The sequence below is a fragment of the Cyanistes caeruleus genome, chromosome 2, assembly GCF_971803275.1.
Source record: "Cyanistes caeruleus chromosome 2, bCyaCae1.hap1.1, whole genome shotgun sequence".
Lineage (NCBI taxonomy): Eukaryota > Metazoa > Chordata > Aves > Passeriformes > Paridae > Cyanistes > Cyanistes caeruleus.
In genome coordinates, this window is record NC_141702.1 from 30,438,111 (window position 1) to 30,463,440 (window position 25,330).

The following is a 25,330-nucleotide window of genomic DNA, read 5'->3' on the forward strand; positions in this document are numbered from 1 at the left end:
AGTACTTGTTGAGCTACTGTGGTTCTCAGGCCACAGAAAAGTATTTTAGCTGCCTACAGCAGAAGGTAAAATGACATTATTTGGTTGTATTTGCCATCATGGTCTGACAATATCCTACTTTTACACAGGAATAAGGTACATATATTTAAGACACTGACACAGTAGTAAGTAGCACTGGTTGATCCGTTATTTGGCATGGAATTAGGATTTCATTATAAAATTTTTAAAAATTACAAAAGAAAAAATCTTACTTATCTTCATTAGTCAACAATTTTAAAAGGGAATATTTAGTTTTCACATCTAAAAAATATCCAGTATTGCCTTATTAAAAATATTTCTTTTCTTTCTGGCTCAGAAATTGTTTGGAGTAGCAAGTTAACTTTTGTTGTATTTGATTAGCTTTCCTAATAGGTGTCTTTGACTTGTTTCCTGTTCTCTCTTTGCCAGAAAAGATAGCTTTACATATTGATGAGTTGTTTTTCTAAGTAGACCCACTTCAGTTATATAAAAATAACATTTATTCCAGAAAGAGGTTGTCTGTATTTCCAAGAGGTTACTTTCATCTCACATTAAAATAGCTTGCTTACTCAGATGATTCCAATATATTGGAAATAAAAACTATAAAGGGAAAGAAGGGTTCAAGGTGATTCATCTATTTGATTTCTCCACTGGGATATTGCTTATCTGATGATAAGGAAAATCCAGGTTTCTATGGACAGATCAGTTTTAGTGGACTCCTTAAAATGGAAGGCAGTGATGGATGTAGACATTTTCCACTGTTAGAAAAAAAAAAATCATTAGAGAATAAGTAGTAACCTCTGGATATTTTTTAATTCCACTTCAGCACCTAGAGAGTATTACATATTTTTGTAGAACTTCTTTCTCTTGTATTTGCTACTACCGTACATTACTATCTTCCTGTTTTTCAACAGTAATAAAAGTCAATTTTCACACTCATCTGTGTTTATCTCTGTGAATTATCTTGATATCCAAAACCAGTTCACTTTCCTAGTTCTAAAAATACCATGTTGTTTTACATCTTGCAAAAAGATTAAAAAAGGAAGCGAAATCACCAACTTGTTTTGCCTGTAATGACAATTAAGATGATTTCCATCCAGATGGTGTTATATATTTGAAAACACAAAGACCTTTTGGCTGGAGTGACAACAACATCTGCAAAAATCAAACAACATCATCCATCCCAAGAATTTCCTGAAGATATCCTGCCAATTACTTTTACTAGTAGGTGACGATTAATCATAACCTGTCTGGCATCTGAGCAGAGATCTGATCCCTGACCAGAAAGAAAAGCTATATTCAGACAGAGCTGAAAGCAAACTTTGCCAGGGCCCAAGATTCTAAGCATCATTATTTTTAGAATATGCACAACACAGAGTATCTCATATTGCTTTGGGGGTTTTTTATTGTTGATGGTGGCATTCAGGCTTTTTTTCTCTGTAAAACCGGGGCCTTGTAGATGTAAGTCTGCTCAGCCTCTTGTGGGAGATACAGAACTCAACTTCCTGCCTCTCCCAAATTACACTAGAGATCTTCAGGTGATATAATTCAATGAGTGCTATTGAATTTCTTTTTGAGGGGGGGTTATAGGCAGAAAATAATACTTGAGAATATAATTTGAGGGTGAATTCAGGTGATCAAAAGTCAGATCAAAATTCAGACTCAGATTCAGATTCAGATCAAAAGTCTGCATGTCTCCAGAGCAGTCTCTACAAAGCCAGTTTTCAGATTTTGGCAATCTTGCACATACTGACTTTTACTTTGCTGATAAATAGTTCTGCTTCTTCCAGAGAGATAATTTACTAAACAAGATAACACACATCATCTTTCTAAATATGGTAATATTATTCATCTCTGTGTTCAGAGATGTAATTACAGGTAAAGATATTGAAAATTCTTGGTTTCTGGGATAAATACTTATGCAAGGTCACTGTAAATTCAGCCCATATTTGACCAAATTTTTCTGTCACAATTATGTGAAATATCCCACTGATTTTATGGTAAGGGAACTTTCACAGAGGAAAGGAACCACCACCTGGGAAAAACATTACATTTGCCTCTTTTCAATATAACTGTTGCAGCATATTCTATTCATGTTTTTTATTCTTTGCCCTCCTGAACCGGTAGAGGGAAGTAGTTAATCCCTTTTTTCAAGATAACAGCAGTTTTCCATCCAGTTACAACAAAATAACCTTTTCTGACCTATGATCTGTCTCAACAAGTGGTCAAGGAATAGTGACCCAATTCTATTCCTCGCTGAATACCCCTCTGTTAGGGTATTCACAGCCTTAAACTCTATGAATGGCTTTTTCTTCTTCTGGTTTGTTTTTGTTTTGTTTTTTTAGCTAGTCCACAGAAGCATGAAGTACACCAATGCCCAGTATGTTACTAAGCTGTGCAAAAAGGCTGCTGTTCCAATAGTCAAGTTTGTGTAAACAGACCTTTTCTTTTAGGAATCTGAAAAAAACCCTTATTTTAATGTACTGATGTACAGCCAAAGTCCAGTGCCAGTTAAACTGCTTCAAATTGCCAATTCATATCAGTTTATGATAAAGCCCATTGAATATATTTTTATTATCATACTTCTATAGTGTGATGTGCTCAAATACAGTGGCCTGGAATGTGTGTTGTGTTAACTTTGTGCTGTAGTGTCTGGTTAAAATTCAAAGTACATTTCTACATTGATTGGATTATACTCTGGTCCTGGCAGCCAGCTGTAGAGATTATTGAAGGCAAATTGAAGAGAGTTCTGAGAACAGCAAAAAGGACTGGAAAGACTGATATCCAAAGAGATATTATAAAAACTAAAATGCTGGTCATTCCTCCCTACCACCACCTCTTAGTGACTCAGAATAGAAAGCTGTTAAGTGTTTCTATGTAGTGATTGCTGCAAATCTCAATTAAAGCCTATTTAAACTCCTCAGTGAGTGAGAATAATTGCTCACAGGCGTGCATGACCTGTGCCATGGTAAGCAGACGGAGCTGATGTCAAAGCTGTCTCGTGCCCTCCATGGAGCTCAGTGTCACTGTAACACTGCAGAATCATAGTGCTGGGGTTTTTTCAAAAGTAACTTTGAAATTGAGGATAATGAACTGTCCTGAGAACTATTCAGAAATGACCACTACAAGCTGTGCCTTTTCTCTGGGTCATGGACAATAACTCTAGCTCAAAATTAGACCTCAGAAGGACAGCCTAAGGGTAGCTTAGATTGGGTCATACAATTGCCCAGTTAATTTCCTTTGTGAGTTAATATAGCTGCAGGCTAGATAAAACAACCTCTTGAGTTTTTCTGCTTAATTCTGTAGTTTTGGGGGTAGATATGCCCTACTCATGTCCTAGTTTGTTGCCTCTCTTTACTGCTCAGTAGCTGGTGCAGACACAGTAATTGACAGCCATTGAAGTTTCCTGCCTATGCTCAATAAGAATGTGTGAACTCTGAGTGTTTTCTGTGAATTTATAGCTAGTACTGTTTTGATGACCTAGTGATGATCCAAAAATGATTAAATATTATTTGTTTTTCTATTCAGATAAAATTAAAGAAAAAATTACAAGATTCATTTAATCTGTATTGTCTCAAAGCATCGTTTGTATTTGGAGGGAAAGGATGTTTCAACATATTAGCATTAAATGCAGGCAGAAGGCAAAGCTCCTATAAACATATGTTTCCTTTGAAGAATATGAAAAAGAGACAGATGATGCAGGTTTGTGTATTAGTTTGAGAATGTACATGAGCTTTGAGCAGGTGACATACTGTCATTGATTATGTGTCAATAATCATAGAATCGCAGAATAGTTTGGGCTGAAAGGACCAACATCTAGTTCCAGCCCCCTGCCATGGGCAGGGACACCTTCCACTGGATGAGGCTGCTCAAAGCTCCATCCAACCTGGCCTTGAGCACATCTGGGAAAGGCATCCATTCCCAACCCTCTTTCAGTTTAAGGCCATTCCCCCTTGTCCTATCATTACATGCTCTTTTGAAAAAAATCATCCTTTCTGTAGCTTTAGAGATTGTTCTGGTGGTACATCAAGGTGTTGGGACATGGCAAAATATCCAAGTATAGCTTTTTTATAGTGTTTCCCCTTTGCTTATATAACTGGGTTCACTCCCATGATACCTACAAATTCTGTAAAATCTCACAACATCCAAGAAGCTCATGCTAGGAAAGTTTCATTGGAGAAGTCATTGAAAATAAAGCAATCCCTTGTGATGATTTATGATGTCTCCTTTTCTACCATTATTATTGTCTCAGTCACATTATTAAACCCCCAGTTGCCATTAAAAATGCTGATTGTTTAGGAATGCCAACCACACCTCCACCAGTAACAAAAGCCACCCAGAGTTTCTGACCAAACTTGAGCAGCCTGAGGCAGCCCAACACTGGCCTTCCTCTGGGAGGTGGGGGGCTTGGACTGGCACATCTTGAGTGAGTTATTTAAGTTTGGGTAGTTGCATTACTGACTTTCAGTTACTTGTTTTTTGTGTTACTGTTTTAGTGTCATTAGACAATGATAAGTGTAATCTGTTACACACATTGGTTCTGGGGTCACTTTTTTTTTTGTACTTTTCATGAAGGGGCCCTGTTATTAACATGGTGCCCATCAAATAAAAAAATATTTCGCCAGTTAATAAGCATAAAACTTTTGTGTGATCTCAGGGGTTTCTTGACTGGTACTAGGTGAAATGTCTGAAGTGGAAGAATTAATTGTTTGAAATTTAATTTGAAATTAATTGTTCAAAAGTGAACAATGCAAAAGCTGCTGAGAGGATTTGAAATCTCAGATTAGAGTTAATGAGGGAGAATGTTATCCACAAGGATAAAAATCTGAGACATTTCTGAAGAGTGAATAAAATCATCATCGTCATGGCTGAAGAGAGGCTTAACATTTTGGAAGATCATAGATAAGATATTAGCTTAGGAAAGAAAATAAACAAAGGGGTAAACATACATCAGAAACCTCTGTCTTTTAGTAAGCCATTATAGAGAGTTTGGAATTATACTGCTCATCACTCAGTCTCATATCTGAATCTTTTCTGGTGCTTTACAGAAAGATACAGAGTGAAAATTGAGAGCCCATTAAATTAACTGAAATGCTGCTATTTAATTCTACCTGTTTTCCTACATTTGCAAAAGATAAAGAGGAAAATAGTGATAGAAGTCTGGGAAAGTCTTCTGAAAATTCAGAAATACCACAGAGACTTTAGCTACATTCACATGGAATATGAAAGGAAGTTCAGAATAATATTTTTCTCTCTTGGTTTAAAAACATATTGTATAAAAATATGGCACAGAGAAAAATCATAATATATTTAACTTTTCTTTTTTTCCAGGGTATATTTAGATAAGAAAATCAATCAGAAAAGACTTTGAACCATTGCAAACTTTTCTTCAGACTCTGATTTCATTCCAAGAAAAGTTTATTTTGATTTATCTTACACCTGTTCCTAACAAGCTAAACTACCCTGAAATAATGTGCCTGCCTGCCTTCCCTACCTCCTAGGGAAACACAGAAAGGAGGTGCTACTGTAGGCAATGGGCATATTCTTTCCTTCCCTATTTCCAGCTGAGGAGTTAGGGAAGGAGTTTTGGTGGGACTTGCGTGTGTGAGGAGTGAAGATGAGAGAGTAAAGTGTGAAGAAAAACATCACTACCTAGGAAGATGCTCTTCCCTTCAGCTGTTTTTCAAACAGGTTCCCGTGCATTTTCTGCTCCTCTTTTTCCTCCACCTTTCTTCCCTTCAGAGAGAACCTCATCCCTGCCCTCCAGATAGAAGGGCATACACAAGTAGATAACTTCTTTGGACTGATGTTTTCAAAAATGGAAAAGAGAACTTTGCTACTGTTGGCTTCTTCATCTCTCATGCTCAGAGGGGACCAGAGACCCTCAGTGGGGCAGGGGGCTCCCAGCAGTGCAGGGCAGAGGCTGTGCTCTCCTGGCAAGACTGAATTAATCTGAATTTTTTGCAGTGGGGGGCCTTCATAAAGCTCTATGTCATAAAAAAAAAACCAACTGTCAGAGCTCTGGAATAAGTAGGAATAAAGGCAGGAGCAAGTCACTGAATTTTTTAAAACATTGTCCAATTAGAGGGTGGTGGAGAGTGACCAAAACCCCAAGTGAACATTTTAATAATTTCTGGACCAAATGCATAATTCCCAATATTTGGGTGACCTGATTATTTTTTAAGTTTTAAGAATGATTTTCAGGGACATACACTGCTCTTCTAATGATCTCTAACTTGCTGCTAGCCAGTCACCACTAAGTCAAAATGGCTCTTCCATTGCTACTCTGCTTGGAGGCACAGGGATGAGTCAAAAACACCTTGCCACCGTGTTAGTCACCAGGGACACTGCTTCTTCAGCACAGTCTGTATTGCTCAAGACATTCCAGCACCTTCTATGTTAGCCTTGGATCCACATAAACACAACTAAATATAGAAAGAAGTTTGCTTTAGGTGGGTACATGTGTGCTAAGTGTCTATGCTGACAGTATAGTCAATCGAGATCTAGGGTTTAGTTCAGCAGAGTACAGGAGGAGCCTGTCTCCTGTTACACGATATTCCCCGCTCCCCAGTCACTTCTCCTGAAGAGTACAGCTTTTACAGGTCCAAGAGCATAGCTGCCAGATCTAGGGGACATCTCAGATACCTTAAGGCATCTCAAATGGCACCGGACAAATAAATTTGGGCAGCTGAATTAAGCCTTTCTTGTGCCAAGCACAGAGTGTGAGGCAGCTGAGCAGCCAGTAAAAGCCTTCCTGAGGATTAGCTGCACCTCTCTCAGCTGACGTGATTACCTTGTGGTGCTTGGGGAGTTTAGACACCTGCTTCACATGTAGACACCTAAATTTAAATATCCTCACGTGGAGCTCAATCCAATTCCATCTATTTTTTTGATCTCTGTTAGAATTTGTGATGTCTTTTAGGTTTTCCTAGTCAGTTTTCCTATTTCTGAATTCTCACCCAGACCTCCTGCATCTGGTTGTTGTGAGCTTGAGATTTGTACTGTGCAAAGACACCTTGTCCACTTCTGGCTCTTCATCTCTGAACTTGCTGGATTTAGAAGAAAATCCAGTATTTTTGGTATCCAATTATGTAGTAGCCTCCTATAATCCAATTATGTAGTAGCCTCCTATAATCCACATATGTAGTAGCCAAAGACATTTTAAAATGTCAGTGTAAGACAGGCAGAAGGTCAGCCTGGGCCAGCACAGTGTCAACAGCCAACAATGAACAGCCAGGGAGGATTGCACAAGCAGGGCTAACACACAGTGATGTTTCTCTACAAGAGTTTCTCAGCCCACAACATCCTGCTATTTGAAGACATCCTGAGCCAGAAGTGGGCTTTTAGTATTAATTATCCCAGGATTAAACCTCCTCCCATAAGATCATCCAGCTGGCTTTAAACCTAGGTAGATTCCTAGCCCCTTGTGACAAAAGTTTCCACAGTTTAGCAGGACAATCCTGAAATCACAGAAACAGGTTGTTTGTACCCTTGGAAATGTAATAAGAGGACAAAGACATCCATAGGTGAGTTCAGAGAAACCCAGTATGTTTGTAAGCAATGAGGGGTGTTTGGACCTCATCTTCCTTTGGTGGCTTCCTTTAGTGGCAGGGCAGAAGGAACAAAGGCTATTTCCTGCTGTACTGCAGCAGACTAAGGAAACAGTCCCCTGCATGTAGGCACAGACAATATTCTCTCACTGCTTGCCTGTGGAGGAGGAGAGCTTCACTTTCTGGGTCATTCTTGTAGGAGCTATGCTAGGGACAAGATGTGTGTTTCTATCCAACACTAATGAAGTAAAACTCATGTCAACAAGAACTTGCTTTCAATTATTCATCAACAAACATGAGTTTAGATTATCCTTGCATAGAAACATACAAGCACCACAAAACCCTAAGATTAAATGAGGTATTTCTTACAAGGGCTCTTTAAGCTTTCAAAGTTTGCCAGGGTATTAATCATGAGGTGAGGAAGAACAGAGCTTGTTCTGTGCTTTTCTACTCTGTGCACAACAGCATGTCTACCACAATCATTGTAAAAGAACATTGTGCCTTCTCACAGCATCCGTGTGCCATCACTCTGCTGCTTCTCCTCCTCTCTCCTTAAATGCTGTTCTGGCTCTGATGACAGCTGGCTGATTAGTTCATGCACACCAAAGTTGTTCTCACAGTTTGACTCTGTGACCTGAAGAAATAAATCCTAACACTCGCTGAGCTTCAACTTTCCAAGCTTCCAGCTAAAGGAATGCTTCTGAGTACCCAGTGCTGTATTTCCTCCCTTCCAGGAAATGGTACATCAGGGGAGCTGTGTCCAGAAACTACATTCCTCAAACACACAGTGTCTGTTCTCATGGCAAATTAGTACTATGCTTCTAAATCCAATTCTAACAGACTCCCACCACTGGGCCTGCCCTATTTTTTTCTTACCTTAGTTTTCTTTTTTGTCTTTGCACAGAGAAGTTGTTATGGAAAGATAGATAAAGGGGAAAAGTTCTAATCCATCTACTGATTTGTACAGTTTGCTACATCTGGTTTCAAAGTTCCTATGTAAGGTTTCTTCAACACTGCTCCTATTATCTATAGGCTTTGAAAATTGCTACCTTCACTTTTCACCCTGGAGACTCATGAGGTAGTTTTGACACCAGCCCTGATCTCACATCCCTATCTCAAATAGGAATCTATGAATTTTGGATTCCCATCCACTACAGGAGACCCTCTTTTGTTCTCATTCAGCTCATGTAGGTGTATGTACTATTTACTGATACTTGGACATTAATGCCTTCTGTAATGTATTTCTTTCAGACATCATTGTTCTCATCGCTTCAATAGCAGTTGTTTCTGCAAAAACTCAAGGTAACATTTTTGCAACATCAGCACTGAGAAGTCTTCGTTTCCTACAGATCCTTCGTATGGTGCGCATGGACCGAAGAGGAGGCACTTGGAAATTATTAGGTTCTGTAGTTTATGCACATAGCAAGGTATGTAATCCTAGATACTAATTTTGTCTGGTTGATATCTTCCCTTGATGTATTCAAAGAGAGTCCAAGGAAATAAGCATTTATCATTTTTGAGCAGAATACCCAAAATTTTCTGAAGTAACATCAGTTGTAATATGAACTAACACAGATACACCAGGCCATGTTTAATGCCAACAGTTTTTAGAGATCTTGAAAATGTTGTCCTTAATGTGCAGCTGTAATTTGTTATATATTTGGGATGTTGCTGAAGCATCAAAACATAAGAGTAGATCTTGTCCACTTTCAGAGAAAATTTGCATCCATAGGGAGGGACTTGACTTTTAACTGCGCAAATGCCAAAAAACATTTATATTTTCATTATGTCTTCTTGAGTTATCATTCTATTCAGTCCATAAAATGGGAATTGATCTTTGTTCTCTTTTATCTAGGAATTAATCACAGCCTGGTACATAGGATTTTTAGTACTCATCTTTTCATCTTTCCTGGTTTATTTGGTGGAAAAAGATGCAAATACTGAATTCTCCACATATGCAGATGCTCTCTGGTGGGGCACAGTAAGTACAGAAAAATACCATGGACTCGTTCACCAGTATGCTAAAGTTAGAAAAGTAGTTAAAGAATACTTTGAATTCCACCTACTGAGGATTTTAACTTTGTGTGCTGTTCAGTGAATTGTTTTCACTGGTTTGAGAAAACTGGTTTGACAAAAAATTGGTTTGAGAAACTTCCTCCTTCAGCTATTCATTTGTACATCGACATATTTCAGTCCATCCTGCAGAACAGTTGTTCATGTGCTTCTGCTGCAAACCAGACCACTAAACATTCAAGAGAAGAAAGCATTGTGCTTTTTAACCCATAGCCTTTCGGTAATATAATTTGTGATATGGCCCCACAAAGAGCTGCTTTGATACAAACCAGAGGGCTGTAAGTGGCAGTGCAGGAAGAGGAAAAAGTGGCAGGAAAAAAGAGGGAAAAACATTTTACATCATCTTTGGCATGAGGGTATCATCAGTGCCCTTTAAAAGATGTTGTTTCTCCTTCCTCTGTACATTGAGGACAAAGACCAAGAACAAATTTGTTCACTCTGTTTCAGCACTGTTATTTTTTATAGGCATAAAAGGTCTGATTTACTTGAGTTCATAGTTAATTATCAAATCAATTGTTTTCACTTTGTTGAAACCTGTGGGATCTAAGTTCATGCCTGACTGCTTTTCTGAAGGAGGATTATATGAATATGGTTTAAGAAGCTAGGCTTTCAATGAACAACAAAAGGCTAGTTTTGAAGTTTTGATTTTTATTTTCTTTATGGTATAATGTGTAGGGGGTTTTGCTTAAAAATGTCCTATAGTGATCCAGATTTCTCCACTGTGTGAGAGTTACTTAGGCAGCTTAAGAAATCTGCCCCAACAAAGCCTAAGGCAATTATTGTCAGGCAGTGTAAAACTGCTTTTCTTTTCCTTCTGATGCGGTAGAACACACGCAGTGTGCTCTGGCAGTGTCTGGGTAGTGAAATGATACCTGGGAGATCATTAATGCTGACAATAACATAGAGCACTCATTAGTTTCCTTGGAATAAGTGTGAGACCTGAGCCAGCCTCTGCCACCTTTCCTTATCAGAGGGATGCAAAAATGAAGTTTTATCACCTCAGACCTTTTGCTGACAGGATATCATCTAGATTTAGTAGTATCTGCAGACTCAGAGCATTGCACACAGGGACTGTGCAAAAGCCCTTTTCAGAATTGCAAACATTTGTAAGAAGTTTTGTCTGCATTTTGAGCTAAGGTCAAGGTCACTCACTATTATTAGAGGTAGTTAGTGTATTTGAAATTTGTTCATCTAAGGGCTAGTCATTTGTTGCATGTCTTTCCTAAAGACAATATTTCTGTGTTATCATTGCACAAAATTGGGAGCTTTAAAAGGCCAAACCTAGTAAGTATTATGTGCACATTTACAAATATTCAGAAATATATTTTGCTGAAACTTGTTATTTCAGAACATCAAGGAAGATTGCTGATAAAATACGCATTTTATCCTGTAGTGCAAACACACATAAAATCCATATTGGCTGGAGTCATGAGAGAAGGTTTTGCATTCAGTTGCATCACTGTAGTTTATTTTGTTTCCCGTTTCTTCAAAAGCTGAGCTCTGGGTTTGCCTTAAAGCTTTCTGATCTTCCTGTATTGACATAGTTGTGAAGCATCTGGCATTGGATGCTGATGTCCTGCTATGGGAACCCCAGCTCTAGCAGTCTGAAAACACCATTGTCACTTTAGGGCGGCAGTGGGGATGTGGTCCTGCAAGAGACCCTCCTGTGGCTGTGCCTGCTCATGGGAATGGATCTTTGCAGACATCTGATTTCCCAGAAAACAGCCTCTACCTCTCTGCAAGGCCCTGTGTGCCTTAGCACAGGCAGGGAGTCTGGGCTGAGCAGAGGATTGTACCCACCTGCCAGCTGGAATGGGAAAACGCATGCACAAGGAATGAGAAGGTCCAAGCAAACTCAGCTCCACTCTGGCATCTGACTGAGGCTTATGTTAGATCCAGATCCTTCTCCCTGAGCAGCTCTAGCAGCAGGAACAAGACCTTTATTTTAGAATTTGCTTCTCCACTACCTGCTGACTGCTATTTTTTTAAGGAAAAGTCCTGCTAGGAAATAATCATTGTATAAAGTGGTGCTTAAAATATTTTGTACACTCTGAAGTGAAAGTGCATGACTCAGAGGTTATATAAGTATTGCAACTGAGAAAATCAGGAATCTTGTTCTGATTTTAGCAGGAAAAAAAACACATTTTTTTTTAAAACTTGAAAACAATATGTACTGTATATTTCTATATATTTTCTTCTTTCCTCAGTGTATGACATGAATATATTTAAGTTTTTAATGCGCTTAAGCAAGTGCACAAAGTTACTAGAAATCAGTGTTTCCCCTTAACCTGTTATCTTTGTCTTTTAATAATAGTAGGGTTTTTTTACAAGATGTAAAACAGTATGTGGGAAATGTATAATGTGCTTCTTAGTCACGGTTGTTTTTACTGCCAGAGTAACCCACATGCAGATTTTTGAAAAGGACAGACTGTATGGCATTTTAGGAGAAATCAATGCATAACATCATTGGTTTGTTTATTTGCAAAAGTTTCTCTGACTTAAATCACAGATTATCTACCAAGCTCTGGACTGAATTGTCATGGCAGAGACACAAGAATGAAAAGGCTGCATCAAAGTCAGGCACAAATAGTCACGTTAAATTTCAATCTTTTAGAGGGACCTATGCTTCTCCTTACAGGATCAGCACTAGCATGCTGCCATTAACCCATTCATTAACTCGGATTAATTAAGAACCATACACTGCTATGGTTATTTCACTGACCCCATTTCTGAAACCCATATTTATATACAGAAATGAAAAGCAGGATATGGCATCCATATTTACATATGAATACTCCACTGTATTTGCAATTTCATGCTGTACTGTGCAATCTGCTATTGAATCATCATGTTAATATTACTACTGTGAATATTCTTGTGGTTGGGGTCCCCACAGTGCTGCCTAACACAGTAGCACACAATGGTGAGTGTTATATGAAGAGCTCAAGTTCAAAATTTGCTTTGGTAGAGAAGATAAATTCATTTAACAGAAGAAAATAATAAAACTACGTGGGAATGAAAGGTCAATTAAAAAACTGAAGTATTTCAAAACCAAACCACGTGTGGTTTCCTGAGATATACTGATGTCAACTAGGACTGTTGATACTCATAGAGACACTTAGTTTGTACATTAATTAGCTTTAGCTGCAAATGTAATGCAGCTGAAGTTTCTGTCCTTCTTACACATTTGACAGAATTTCTCTTAATAAGTCTCTATTTTCTAGTAGTACCCAATAGTTACAGCTGGATGCAGAATGGCTCTCCACAGTGACCTGTTAATGAGCAAAACATATTACAATTAATTACATTGTCACAATGACTAGCTCAAATGAGTTAACATTGATGAATTTTTTCCCATTTAATGTAAAGAGAACATGAGCAAACTATATTTCTTTTGGTTAAGCAATGTCGGGTAATGATTCAAAAGGTAAGTACTGCTAGGAGAACATAAAATGACATCAGAAAGAAATATTAGGGTTGAGAATGGCCTCCTGAGCTCTATCTCACCTGATTGAAGTCATCTAAGTTATATCATAACATCCATTATTATATTACCTCATTTATAGTAGCGTTTTTATTAGCTCCAGCAATGAGAAAACAGATGTTCTATCATAAGTGTGAGTTTTGAGCCTGGCCAGATGACACTGCCTACTTTGGCTAGTCTGTCCAGACCCCTCATTTATAGAAGTAACCAAAATGGTGTGGTTTGCATCTGGTGTAAAAGCCAGGACTCAGCTAGCTCATTTCGCCATGTAGGAGTGTGATTCAGCTGCCTAAACACAGGCATACAGGACCATCAACAACAGTATCTGCTGCCTCTCCTGTGGGTGATCCCTGTTCAGATGCCCTAGTACACCTCTGGTGGTACTAGACTTTTTTTTTTTTTCCCCCAGACAAGCCCAAGTCCTACACATTAGGATAGGATGAGTTACCTTTGGTCCCTTCTCTCTTACCCACACAATGCTAGCTGTAATTTCTGTCTGCTTCTCGCATGATTATCAGGGTTGTCTGGAAATTTCTTATGTTGCCATGTTTTCCCATCCAGTCATTTTCCACACCCTGCTCAGTTAATTTAATCTCAGGATTATGCCAATCAAGGCCTGGCCAATGGTTTAATCATTCACTAGCACTACTACACTACTACTAATACTACTACTGCTACTAGCACTACTTACAAAGATGCAGTGGATTATTCCCAAACTCGACCCTGAAGTTGTCCAAAAAGACATTTTCTTAGCTGTATGGTGAGAGTAGTATGAAATGAAGATCAAACCCCTTTGCTCAGTGTTGAGTAAGACAGCACACCATGGTGCTGACACCTATACACCCCTGTAAAGACCATCCTGAGATAAAATAGCTCAAACTGAGCAAGAAGTCACTGATATTCTTAATCACAGTCTGATACCATTAAGTCCTTAGTACATAGAAGAATTGAGGGAAAAGCTTTAATAGGGTCTTATTATTTTCTTTGGAGAAATTCCAGAGATACACTCTGTGTGACTGCTCCTGGTTTTGGATTGCTCTCAGATGTCAGGTCCCAAAGGTTCAAGTTTATCTCTGACTTCTTTGGAATACAGTTCGGTGGCAATATCATTAATATGCAGATAACGCTTGGTTCTGTTTCCCTCTCATCAGCCCAGACAGGAGATATCTCTGTACTTTCCAGTGACTGGCAGAGATAGGGAGCTGGATGGAAGCCAAGAAAGTGGGCTCATTCCAGAGCTCCAAACTGCTTTGCAATAACTGGCCTGGAAACAAATTTTGAGGAACTTTTATTCAGGGATTCATTTGTTCAAGTGTTTCATTCCTCTTGGGCTCTTAATAGCCTCAAACTGTTATGCAGTCACCCTCTGATGTGAAGAGCTGTGATTATCTTCGTCAGCAAACAAATCAAGTCCCTCTGCCAGGCCAAGACCATGGCTGCACCAGCTCATCTCTGCCAGAAAAGAGAGAGTTGTATTCTCATCTTCCTTCCTTCCTCTTACTCCATCTCAGTCTCTCACTGCCTTATGCAGGCTCTGGAGCTTGTTAGGCACGTCTGTGAGCTGACACAACAGACCAAAGCACCAGCAGCAAACCATGCAGAAATGTGGATCATTTTCTGTTCCTTCCTGGGTGGCACTGGCTTGACAAAGTGTCCAGAAAAGGCTCAGAAGAAGTGAAGAGGAGCAAGGAAGAGTGATACCTGATAGGCATGCAAGGTGGTGTGTCTGTGACCAGGCTAGTGTTACAAAACTTGAGACTTGATAACCACTTGAAATTTCAGCTGCAGCCTGAATTCATCTCTCTTGCTTAGTCTCTGTGGCTTTCTCAGGGTAAATTACACTCGCAGCTTGTTCCCAACAATGGGAGCAATTAAAAGCACTGTTTACTATCTACAGAGTCCTAAATAGTTGAAATCTAATTACTTCCAAAAGACTTTCCTTCTTTTGTCCCGTGGTGACCCTGACATTAAATAGAATTGTTTTGGCCGTCTTGCCTAGGAATGAACTTTGAGGAAGCTGGAAGCAAAATAATGTCTCTAGAAGGCAATTTCCTGAAGAATCTGTTGCTGCCAGAATATTTGCTAAGCCTGAACTTGCCCACATTTGGTACACGATGTAAAATAATTCTCCATGCACATGTTCTCCCTAATAACAGGCCCCGGAGTCCTTGGCATCCAGCCTACTGTTGTCTATCTTTGTCCTTTAACATCGTGTGCCGCTGCCTGAGCACGCGCCCCGCAGCCTCCCAGCCGGCCCTCGGGAGTCCTCTGCTCTGCCCACACCTCCTCCAGCTGCCCGCACCAGGCAGCCCCGCGGGTCTGAACTCTGTGAAAGCACACAGACACAGCTCTTCTGCCAGTCCAGTCCCCAGGGATGGGACTGGTGTGCTTCCTGGGCCACAAGCCACCTGGAGGGCAATTCCTTGGGTCAGGGAGAGCCCTCAGACTCATCTTTTGCCTTCAAGATGCGCTCAGTGAGCCCCAACCACGCCCCATTATCTCAGTGGCCTTGTTGCCCATGCCCATGGCTCCCTCCTGCATTAAAACCTGCCTCCCCTTTCTCTTTGACCTGTCCCACAGGTAGGTCTGAGCTAACATGGTCCAACAGCTCGAGGTACCTCTGCATCTGCTGCTGCATAGTAACCTTTGGACCTTCCTGTCAGGAGTGATGTAGGAGCCTGTCAGGAGGAAGGGGAAAGGACCAGAAACTTTACTTAAAGTTCCCCCCAGCTTATGATTAGTGTTTTTCGTGTTTCAGAAGAGAATTCACTTCAAATTGTACTGATAGGTTTGCAGAAAATGCAACTGCTTCTTGCAATTCCTTTCACTTTATATCATCAAAAAGTATCAAATTCTTCCCTTCTATATTCTTCCAGTATTATCTCCATGTAATTTATATTTGTTTAGTTAGACAAACACATACAGTTTCCTGCAGAGAATAGGTGAAACACCTTCACATCTATGGAAAAGAACACTTTTTTTCTGCCCAGCTTATATAATTTCCTACCATTTTCCTCAAATTTGAGATCAAGACAATTTTTTATTATTTTTAAACTTACTGCTTATTTAGGTGTTTTTACCACATTTATTATTTATCTCAGTTTTATTTAGTCACAAACAGTATTATGTTTATTACACTTTCCCAGGAAAGTGTAAATGTTAGTATGTTTATGTTCATTTTTTTAGAAACAGCTATATGTTTCAGATGTCTTGGATTAATTAGTGGAAATTGTGCTTCATGCAATGTAAATAAACTGCAACTAATCTGTCAGTGACTTCTGGTAAACCATGTTGTTCATTCATTTCTTTTTAGATCACATTGACAACCATTGGCTATGGAGACAAAACTCCTCTTACTTGGCTTGGAAGGTTGCTTTCTGCAGGATTTGCTCTACTTGGCATTTCTTTCTTTGCACTACCTGCTGTGAGTATGCCTATAAAATTCATAAAAAATAATAGAAACTCCTGTAGGTCCTGCCACTGTTATGATACAAAAAGCTGAAGGAAGCTGTCTGCATGAAGAACAGCTTAAGGCTTTCTGCTCTACAACACTAGTGAAAGTGCTTTCCAAAATCCAAAGAAAAGGTTTGGTGTCCTTGCTTTAGTTTTGTAAAATTTCTCTGGCATGTTAAAAACTGGGAAATAACCCTAAATTAGCTTACATACTATTGTGTAAAGTTGAAAATCCATCCTTTTTTATGAATAGTGACTTATATATTACTGCTTTTCTTTCAAGTTTTTCAAAACATAACAAAAATAAAGGCACATTGTATGCTTTTCTAACTTAGATTATAGTGAAAAAATTAGCTATTTCTAACAGCTTGTTTTGTGTGGCCACGTTCAAGCTGCCAACAGAGAGTAGCAGAAGGCTTTAAATCAACTAATAGTTAATGTTGTTGAAAGATGCAACTATTGTTTCTGTGAATAATTGTAAATAAACATTACAGTTTATTTATGTTGTTTCTGTCAATGTTCAAGAGGCTAATGGAAACTGGAATTATTCAATGACTAAAATATAGTGTAGCTTTGGAAATAAATTCTCATTTTTGTGAGTGAACCTCCTTTTTTTTTTTAATTAGTTTTGAATTAGTATGAAATGAGAAGTGGCATTTGTATTTTTTGTATTGTCTTCAGTGCTATGTCTTTTGCTATTTTAATACCCATATACTTTATCTATAGATCACTATAAAACATGGATGTTATAATACTTCATTTATTTTCAACCATATAGATAAACCAAGATTAGAAGTCAGAACTTGTCAACAGCATTAAATTATCTGGTGCACTGCATTTATTTCTTACTCTAGCTACAAAGTGTATTTCAGTATCTTTGACATACTATAATGCATTATAATTACAACCCATTACCTGTTTGTGAATCCTTGACATTTATTGACATCTACTGTAATTAATTCCTTTTGTCACCTAGTCACCACTAACAAGAAAGCTAGTCTCAGTAGCACTACAATGAAAAGATGAATACCCTTGCATATTAGAGGTGCCACAACTTTTGTTCCTTATGTCATATCCATGAACAGATACTGGGTTTCCTCATAAATAGTTCTGTGCTGAATCTGTCTGTAATACAAGAGCTATGTGGGAAACTTTTGCACTCCTTATAGTATTCTATCCTGACTAAGAATCAAGTGGATATATGCTTCCTTATAATGCAGACATGTTCAGTAAAAGTATTAAATTCCTTGCAAGTCAAGAAGGAAAACATCCTCAGTCCTTGGATCTATTCAGTTTCAATCAAACTTATCTTACTCAAAGGTAAAAGGCTAAAAGAGGAGAAGTTTCATAATCAGCTTTTTCAGCCTCTAGAATGAATAATAGTTATTATTTAATGGGAAAGATCAAGAAGAAATGCATTTTCTAACTTTTCTAAAATCAAAAGTTATAATAAGTACTGCAGATGTGGACTTTGATATCCATATATATCTGGCATATCTGTCAGCTGGTCATTTCCTCATTCCTGACTCAAGTTCCTCTGAATATCCCTGCTTGATTTTATAAATAAATATCTGTATCTATCTCTATGGCCTTGATAGTTGTGCACAATGTAGAGTACAGAACATTGCACTTGCAGGAATGTAGTGTAGCACAAACCCAGGCAATGGGTGGGATGGGTGGTCATTGGCAGCACCACAGATGTTATGTAAGGAATCTCCTGCTTCAACAGGAAAGGGGAACTACTTCTGTGCCTTCTGCTGTCATATACTGGTCATAAATGTGTTATCTGAAGCAACCATATGGTGTGACATCATCACAAAAATATTTGTAATTGATGATGTATATTTGTTCAAAGACTACCTACACATTGATAAAATGATATTGCAGGGCATCCTTGGCTCAGGATTTGCGTTGAAAGTGCAGGAGCAGCATCGTCAGAAACACTTTGAGAAAAGAAGGAATCCAGCTGCAAGTCTAATTCAGGTAAATATGAAATCACCAAAGAGACAATCACAGATGATTTAAAGTACAGATTGGAACGACTCTTATTATTTCCATTTGGAAAGTTTTGTGGAAATAATACTTAACAGATTGGTTAGTTTCATGACATAACATTGTTCAGTGACTGCTATGTGTTGCCATAATTCTGTACAGAATCACAGATTGATTTAGGTTGGAAAATACCTTTAAGATCATCAAGACAAGCTATATATAGCATTTCTGTGTGTAGTTTTTGTTCTTCTATCCATGTCAAAGAAACAGAAGAATGCCAAATGCATGCCTGAAGTCAGAAAGCTCTTTGGAAAAAGAGAACTGATTCCTACACAGCCCAACTGACAGCACAGCGCTCTTGCCTGTATTAAGCTACTTTTCATCTACTACAGGGCTTAGAGTATTTCAGTGAGTGATAAACTTGGTGGAGATGAAAAGTGTCCTGCCCAGAGAATTGCTTTCACTATTAGTCAACTCAAAAGCTGGAAATGTAGGCACTAACAATTTCAAAATGTCTGAAATTGTCTGAAGTTGTGCTGACATGATGGTGCAAATCAACCAAAAAAAAGTAGCATGGTATGTTTTAGGCAGCTGTTTGCATTGGCTTTTTCCTGAACTTTCAGTTCTAGTTAAAACTGAGAAAATACTCTAAAGAATAATTTTGCACCAAGCTTTACTCTACATGATGCACTGAAAAAAAAAGCAAGGAAATAATCTTCTAGAGTCCTAGTTTATTTTCCTAGGATGCCGATTGCTCTATGTGGGCAATGTATTATGGTTTGTTTTTTTTTAAAATAATAAATCCAAATAAAGAAGCTGAGCATAAATATGCTACAGTTCCATGCTAAGTACACATAGATGTCAGACTGTCTTTGAAACATTCTTAAAGTAAATAAATATTTTTAATTATTACTGTTCAATTATTTTTAAATCCTAAATATTTCAAATTTAATATTTGTTAGAATAATAAACAAAAATAATTCTGCTCCTTTTGTGTCTAGTTTAAAATGTTTGGTGTATTTTCTAACACTTACATTACAATCTACTTCTTCCAAGTTTGATTGCCAGAGGAAACATATAATAGATTTAGGTTTTGGATATAGCTTTTATTATTATTTTATGACAGTTCAACCAAAATATTAGTAAGAAAGCATGCTAAATAGATTAAGAGCAGCTAGCTGCCCAATTTTGGAGAGTGACTCTCATTGGGAAAATTATTGTGAACGGAAGCCATTTGTTGTGGGATCCCATGATGAAGGTTGTTCAGCAATTACATGTTCATTTAAAGGTTCAACACTTTCAGTGATACAGAAATTAATATAAAATTGCTGGTAGAGATATTTTCTGAAGGCACAAGGCCTGGCAAAAGAGGAAATATGAGAACAGGCACACAGGAATAAAACCAAGGACAATCTGGGTGACTTCTAGGGTGAAAGGATTACTGCCAAATGTTTTAATACAACAAATACAAAACTTGATCTAGAAACTGAATCTAGATTATTACAAGATGTCTCTATCCCAGTATTAGTGAATCAGGAAAGGATTTGATGAAGTATGAGAAATACAGAAAAGAAAGACTGTGAAAGAAGGGTCAAGAGCTTCATAGAAGTTTCTATTATGTTACTACACCTGGTTTTATTAAAGTCCTTAGATACAGAACCATAAACATAACAAGGAGAAGACTGATACTACTGAGTATGATGATGCTCACACTAATATGCTACATACTGACTTAGCATCTACAGCCTGTGAGATTGGAATATTGGAGAGAGCGAATAAAACATTGGGAAAAATGGGTCAAGGACTGGAGAAAAATTTGTGTTCATAAATGCAGGATGTGTCTGAACTGCATATCATTAGGTACTGTAACAGTGCCCAGGTTTTTTTTTTAATTGTCTCTAGTTTATCAGATGTCAAATGTCTAATTTCTAATTTCTAGATCAAATGTCTATTTTCTGACCAGTTACGCTGTAGAATTAGTCTGGGCTAACTCTGTTGCCACAGATAGACTCTTTGCTAGAGCCTCTACCTGACCCAAAAGATAGCTGTAGAAAAGTGAAATGTTTTGTATGGATACACTTTTCTCAATTTCTTTCATTTATAAGAAATATTTAGTCTGAGAATTATTTGAACACAGAAGCTCAGAGAGGAAGTCTTGGAACCTACTGGACCATTTAATGTAGCAGACAGAAACATAACAAGCAACTGGGTATAAGCCAAACCAAAGAGTTTCAAATTAAAAATAATGCAGTAATTTTTGACAATGAGAATGATCAACCAATGAAGCAATTTTCAAAGTGAGTAACAGGTTCTCCATCTGTTAATGAAGACTGGATGTGTTTCTGGGAGATACGCAGTAGGAAAAAACAGGGTATTAGATTCCATGCAAGAATACCTAGATGACATTTAATGGTTGACAATATACAGGAAGCACAGATGCTCAGTTAATACAAATTAATATGGTTATGCTGACATCAGGGAACATGTCCCAGCTTGTAGAACCAAGGCTCATCTTACTATCTACATGCACTATAAATCTAAACAACGGATACATTTTCAATGGTATGCTTTGGTCACTTGCCTTTGAAATTATTCCTTTTGTATTTTTAAACATTTAACAGTGTTTCAAACCACAGCAAATGCTTCTCTTTTCTTCTAAGTGCTTTTTATCTGGTTTTCATTATGATTTGCAGAATGTATTATGACATTTTCTCTACGTCAAACTGCAAGTTTGTGTGGGTGTCCCCTACGGACTCATCACAAATAAACCACTGCAACACTTTTCTGAGCACCTTTATGTGCAGAACATCTCCTGGTGCTTTCACAGAGCCAGTAACTCTTATTGCATAAGGTGTACTGGGATTCACAAAAGTTTTGGTAGGTTTGTACTGGTATTTCCTGAATCAGCCTAAGCGAGCACATCCTGGTCTGAGCAAAATCCCTTCACTCCATAGTCAGTGCGGTGGCATTGTCACTTCATTTTCTTGGTTCCTTTGTGCTTTTCTATTGTTTCCCCATACCAGGCTTCCTGGCGGTTTTATTCTACCGACGCCAGCCGAACAAACGTGGCAGCCACCTGGCGATATTATGAAAGTATTCTTCCTCCCCTCAGGCATGTATCAGTGCTATGAATGATAAGAGAAAGATACGACTTGTATTGGTTACTAATCTTCTTTTCAATTTTTTGTTTCATCCCCTACTCCCTCTTGCCTTGTTTTTTTTTCTTTTTTTACCATATATCCTGCACGTAGTGTGTATGGCGTAGTTATGCTGCTGATGAGAAATCGGTTTCCATTGCTACCTGGAAGCCTCATTTGAAGGCCTTGCATACCTGCAGCCCTACAAAGTAGGTACAAATATGGCAGCTGGTGCTGTTTTTGATGTCTGTTCAAGCTTATAGAGAACTAGCATTTGTCTGTTTTGTCTTGGTTTGTTGTCTTAAGTCCTCTCAAGTGTTCTCATTAAAAATTTCAGCTAACAGATCAATATCAGGTAGGAGCCCAGGAACAAATACAAATCATTGCTATTTATCTTAGAAATGTACAGGCATTAGAAACATTTTCCCAACAACCCACTCATGCATCACGGTTAATGATTCACCTCATTCCAAATTATCCTTAAGGAGAAATATTAAGTTTAATGCAGAGCTTCTTCCTTGGTTCAATGGTATTTTTATGCCTGTGCCTCTGTATAAGGCTGTAGCTGCAGATCTACCTTTCTGAAGAAAGAGTGCCTTGTGGTATTTTGCAAGTGAATGCACTGGGGAATTTGCTCCTTTTTGTCATAACTTCTGATATATTCAGCATTTCCTTAGGACAAACTATACAGACAGTGGAAGATGACTCAAAAGACCTGTTGCCACAGTTTGGCAGACAGGAAATATTTGATGTCCTAGTTTGGGTGAGAATTCACAGAGTTTGGCAGCCCAAGATTTTTCAATAATTTTCAATAATTCAGTAAAAGGTTTAGCAGAAGGCAGTAAGTTGACTGATTCACTAAGGGGCACAGATCAGGAAGTAAAAGACACTTGATAAAGATCAAAAAGGAGAGCGCTAAGAGCCTTATGGGAAAGCTCTGATAAGCATCTTAACTGTTGTTAATTGCAGACAGTGCAAGAGAATTAGTGGTTTCTCTCAAAGCTGGGTGATGAACATCCACATGACAGTAAAAAGGTAATTGTGTGCCAAAAAGCTCAGCCAAAAAGAAGTTTGGCTGGGTATCCAAAGCTGATCTTTGAATTTCAAAGAGTTGACAAGAACAGAGCCGTAAGTAATCCATTACCATAACTGTAATTCCAAACTGCTCCACACTAAAAGGAGCTTTTAGATTAAAAGTTACATGAAGTATTGATATTTTACATATACAAACAGGTTGAAAGCAATGTTAGTATAAATGGATGGATAGAAATTACATAAATAATGAAGCTGTATCCCACATAAAACATTCTAAAATATGACAGTCCCTCAAAAGTGCATCTACTTCATATTTTAAATAAACATATTGCTGTGCTATCCTAAAATTGAACCTTTTTATTCACCAGAAATAACTTATCTAATAAGAAACTACAGCTTTCTGTTATATATGTGTCATCAATGCATTTTGCCTAAGTGCTTTGCCAACTCAGTCTGCAGTGGTATGTACTAAGCATGTTATGCATGTGTTAAAAAAACCTGAAAAGTTTCTTTTCCAGAAGCACTGTAGTTATGAGTCTTGCTTGAATGCTTTGTGGTTGCTATGTAACGTGTGTTGTACACCAATTAACATACCCATTTACGTTTATCATGCATATAACATCATCTGTAACTAAGTAATGTGATTACTATCTGCATAACAAGTGTGTTTTTCCCTCCCACTCCCTGACCTGAAGAAAAGAACAAGGGGAATCTTCTAGCAGGTTTGTAGTTTCTTTTATTTCTTTTATCTGTGAAATTGCTGTTTCCTAATGGCTTTTAGATGTCTTGGGTTTAGATGTCTTGGGTTTAGATGTCTTGGGTTCTGTGTAGTAGGTTCAATGAACTGTTGATAGATAATTATCACAAATTGAATTTTTTTTAAACTCATATGCTGCTGAAATTTTCTTCTTTGTCACAGTTTTTCTATGGGAAAAATAGGCAATTTTTTACACATCTAACATGCTGTAGCTTTGAGGGGCTCAGTTCAGTGGCAGATCAGTCAGTAGACCAGCCTCCCCAGACCCAGCTCCTGGGCAAGGACAGGGCCCCAGTTTCTGCTGTAAAATCAATGCAGGAATTACAGTGGAAGTTACAGACACATAGTTTAATTTGGCAATGTGAAGAAGCCCACCAGCCCTCCATTGCAGGGAGGACCCTTTGATGGGGCTTGTTGGATATCACTTTTTTCCTGCAGGAGCATCCCTAAGGGTTCCTCAGTGCCATGTCTCCACATTTTCTAACTTTTCTGTCATCTCCTCCTAAGGAGCATTTTGGGACACAGGAGGTGGGGGGAAAGCAGTGTCTCACCTCCTCCTGGCTGCATGGCTTGCACTCCCCCGTGGCCCAGTTCGAGCAGAGGAGCCAGACTGGTATCTCTGCTGAAGAAAGCCCCACTGCTGGCAGCTGGGAGCACAGGTGGGCTTCTACCTAGCCTAGATCCCAGCTGAGCACCGACTGCCTACAGCTGGCAGTGGCATGTCCTAAGGCAGTGGGAGAAAATGCTAGTCTTTGCTGTAGTGATAGCACAGATCCTTAGGGATAGGAAAGGCCTCAGTGGCTATAAGAGAAATTATCTCAGAAACTCATTAGGGATGGGAATCAGCAGGCGTTTGGCAGCTGGCACTGCGGTATCAGCACACTCAGGGAACAGCAGACTTTACCTCCCAGCAGAAAATGCTGAAAAAACCAAGGAAAAAAGTGTTGATGACACATCAGCCCCTGAAACACATTCAACCCTGAGCTGTACTGTGGTTCACAAATGCTTCTGGGTTATTCAGTCAGGGATGAAAGTCTTCACATCAATTACCCATTCCACTTCCCAGACTGCTCCTCTGGCACCTGACTCCAACCTTTTCCTCCAAGCACATGTAACTGCTGTTAGTGTCACTGTCACTCAAGGGGACAGGATTTGCTCTGTCAATTCTGGGACTTTTTGTATACATAACCTCCACATGCTTGCTAGCAACATATTGATCTCATTAAATTATTACAGTCTGATCCAAACTTTTTGTACTCACCAGCTGTATTTCCTAGTCCTTTGACAGAAACATTCAAAATTGACTTTTTTAAAGGTGACACAGAAGTTGCCAGAAAATTAGTACATCCCTTTAAAATTGGGATTTGTGCAGAGGGGAGAGGTTATCCCCAGCTGTACTTGCAAGCACTAAAAGAGACAAATGTACTAGAATCTACTTTTTCATCTACTGGAAACTAGATGGGAAAAAAAAAAAAAAAAACCCCAAACACCCAGCTGTCAAAACCATGTTATGTTCTCCATATTAATGATAACAATTGTGGATTCAAAAGAAGTCAACAGTTTAGCAGATTTATTCACTTTATTTTCATGGAATGGAAGATATTTGCTGCTTCAGAAACACGTAACTAATATGTGAACTGCTGCAAGTTAGTGCATATGTAGAAATGAACTAGTTAACTTCTGAGATCATGTTCTACAGTAAAAACCCTACAGAACACTCAGTGCCTTTTAAAAAAAGGTGTATTTGTCAGTGGCTGTTTATTGCTCTTACGCTGATGTATCACTGTATGTTTGTATCACTGGAAATACATGTGGTGTATGTGGTCTTTTG

The 25,330-nt window shown here is 38.5% G+C and overlaps 1 protein-coding gene and 1 long non-coding RNA gene across 4 annotated transcripts in view; one reads left to right on the forward strand and one right to left on the reverse strand.

Moving 5' to 3' along the window:
• The window catches only part of KCNQ5 (potassium voltage-gated channel subfamily Q member 5), a 282,253-nt gene that overhangs the window by 223,024 nt on the left and 33,899 nt on the right, over positions 1-25,330 (forward strand). For 2 of the 3 annotated variants that reach the window (XM_086876265.1, XM_086876266.1), the window contains exons 4-9: positions 8,820-8,995; positions 9,424-9,549; positions 16,439-16,549; positions 18,466-18,561; positions 21,822-21,916; positions 23,438-23,464. In XM_086876265.1, coding sequence (XP_086732391.1) covers positions 8,820-8,995; positions 9,424-9,549; positions 16,439-16,549; positions 18,466-18,561; positions 21,822-21,916; positions 23,438-23,464 — 631 coding nt within the window. The remainder of the gene's footprint in view (positions 1-8,819; positions 8,996-9,423; positions 9,550-16,438; positions 16,550-18,465; positions 18,562-21,821; positions 21,917-23,437; positions 23,465-25,330) is intronic. The other variant, XM_086876267.1, reaches the window with a different exon arrangement.
• On the reverse strand, positions 19,662-24,148 carry LOC147654705 (uncharacterized). The gene is made up of 2 exons (XR_015282945.1): positions 24,051-24,148; positions 19,662-21,695 (listed from the first exon to the last, which is right to left on the reverse strand). It is a non-coding gene; the product is annotated as an uncharacterized LOC147654705 (long non-coding RNA).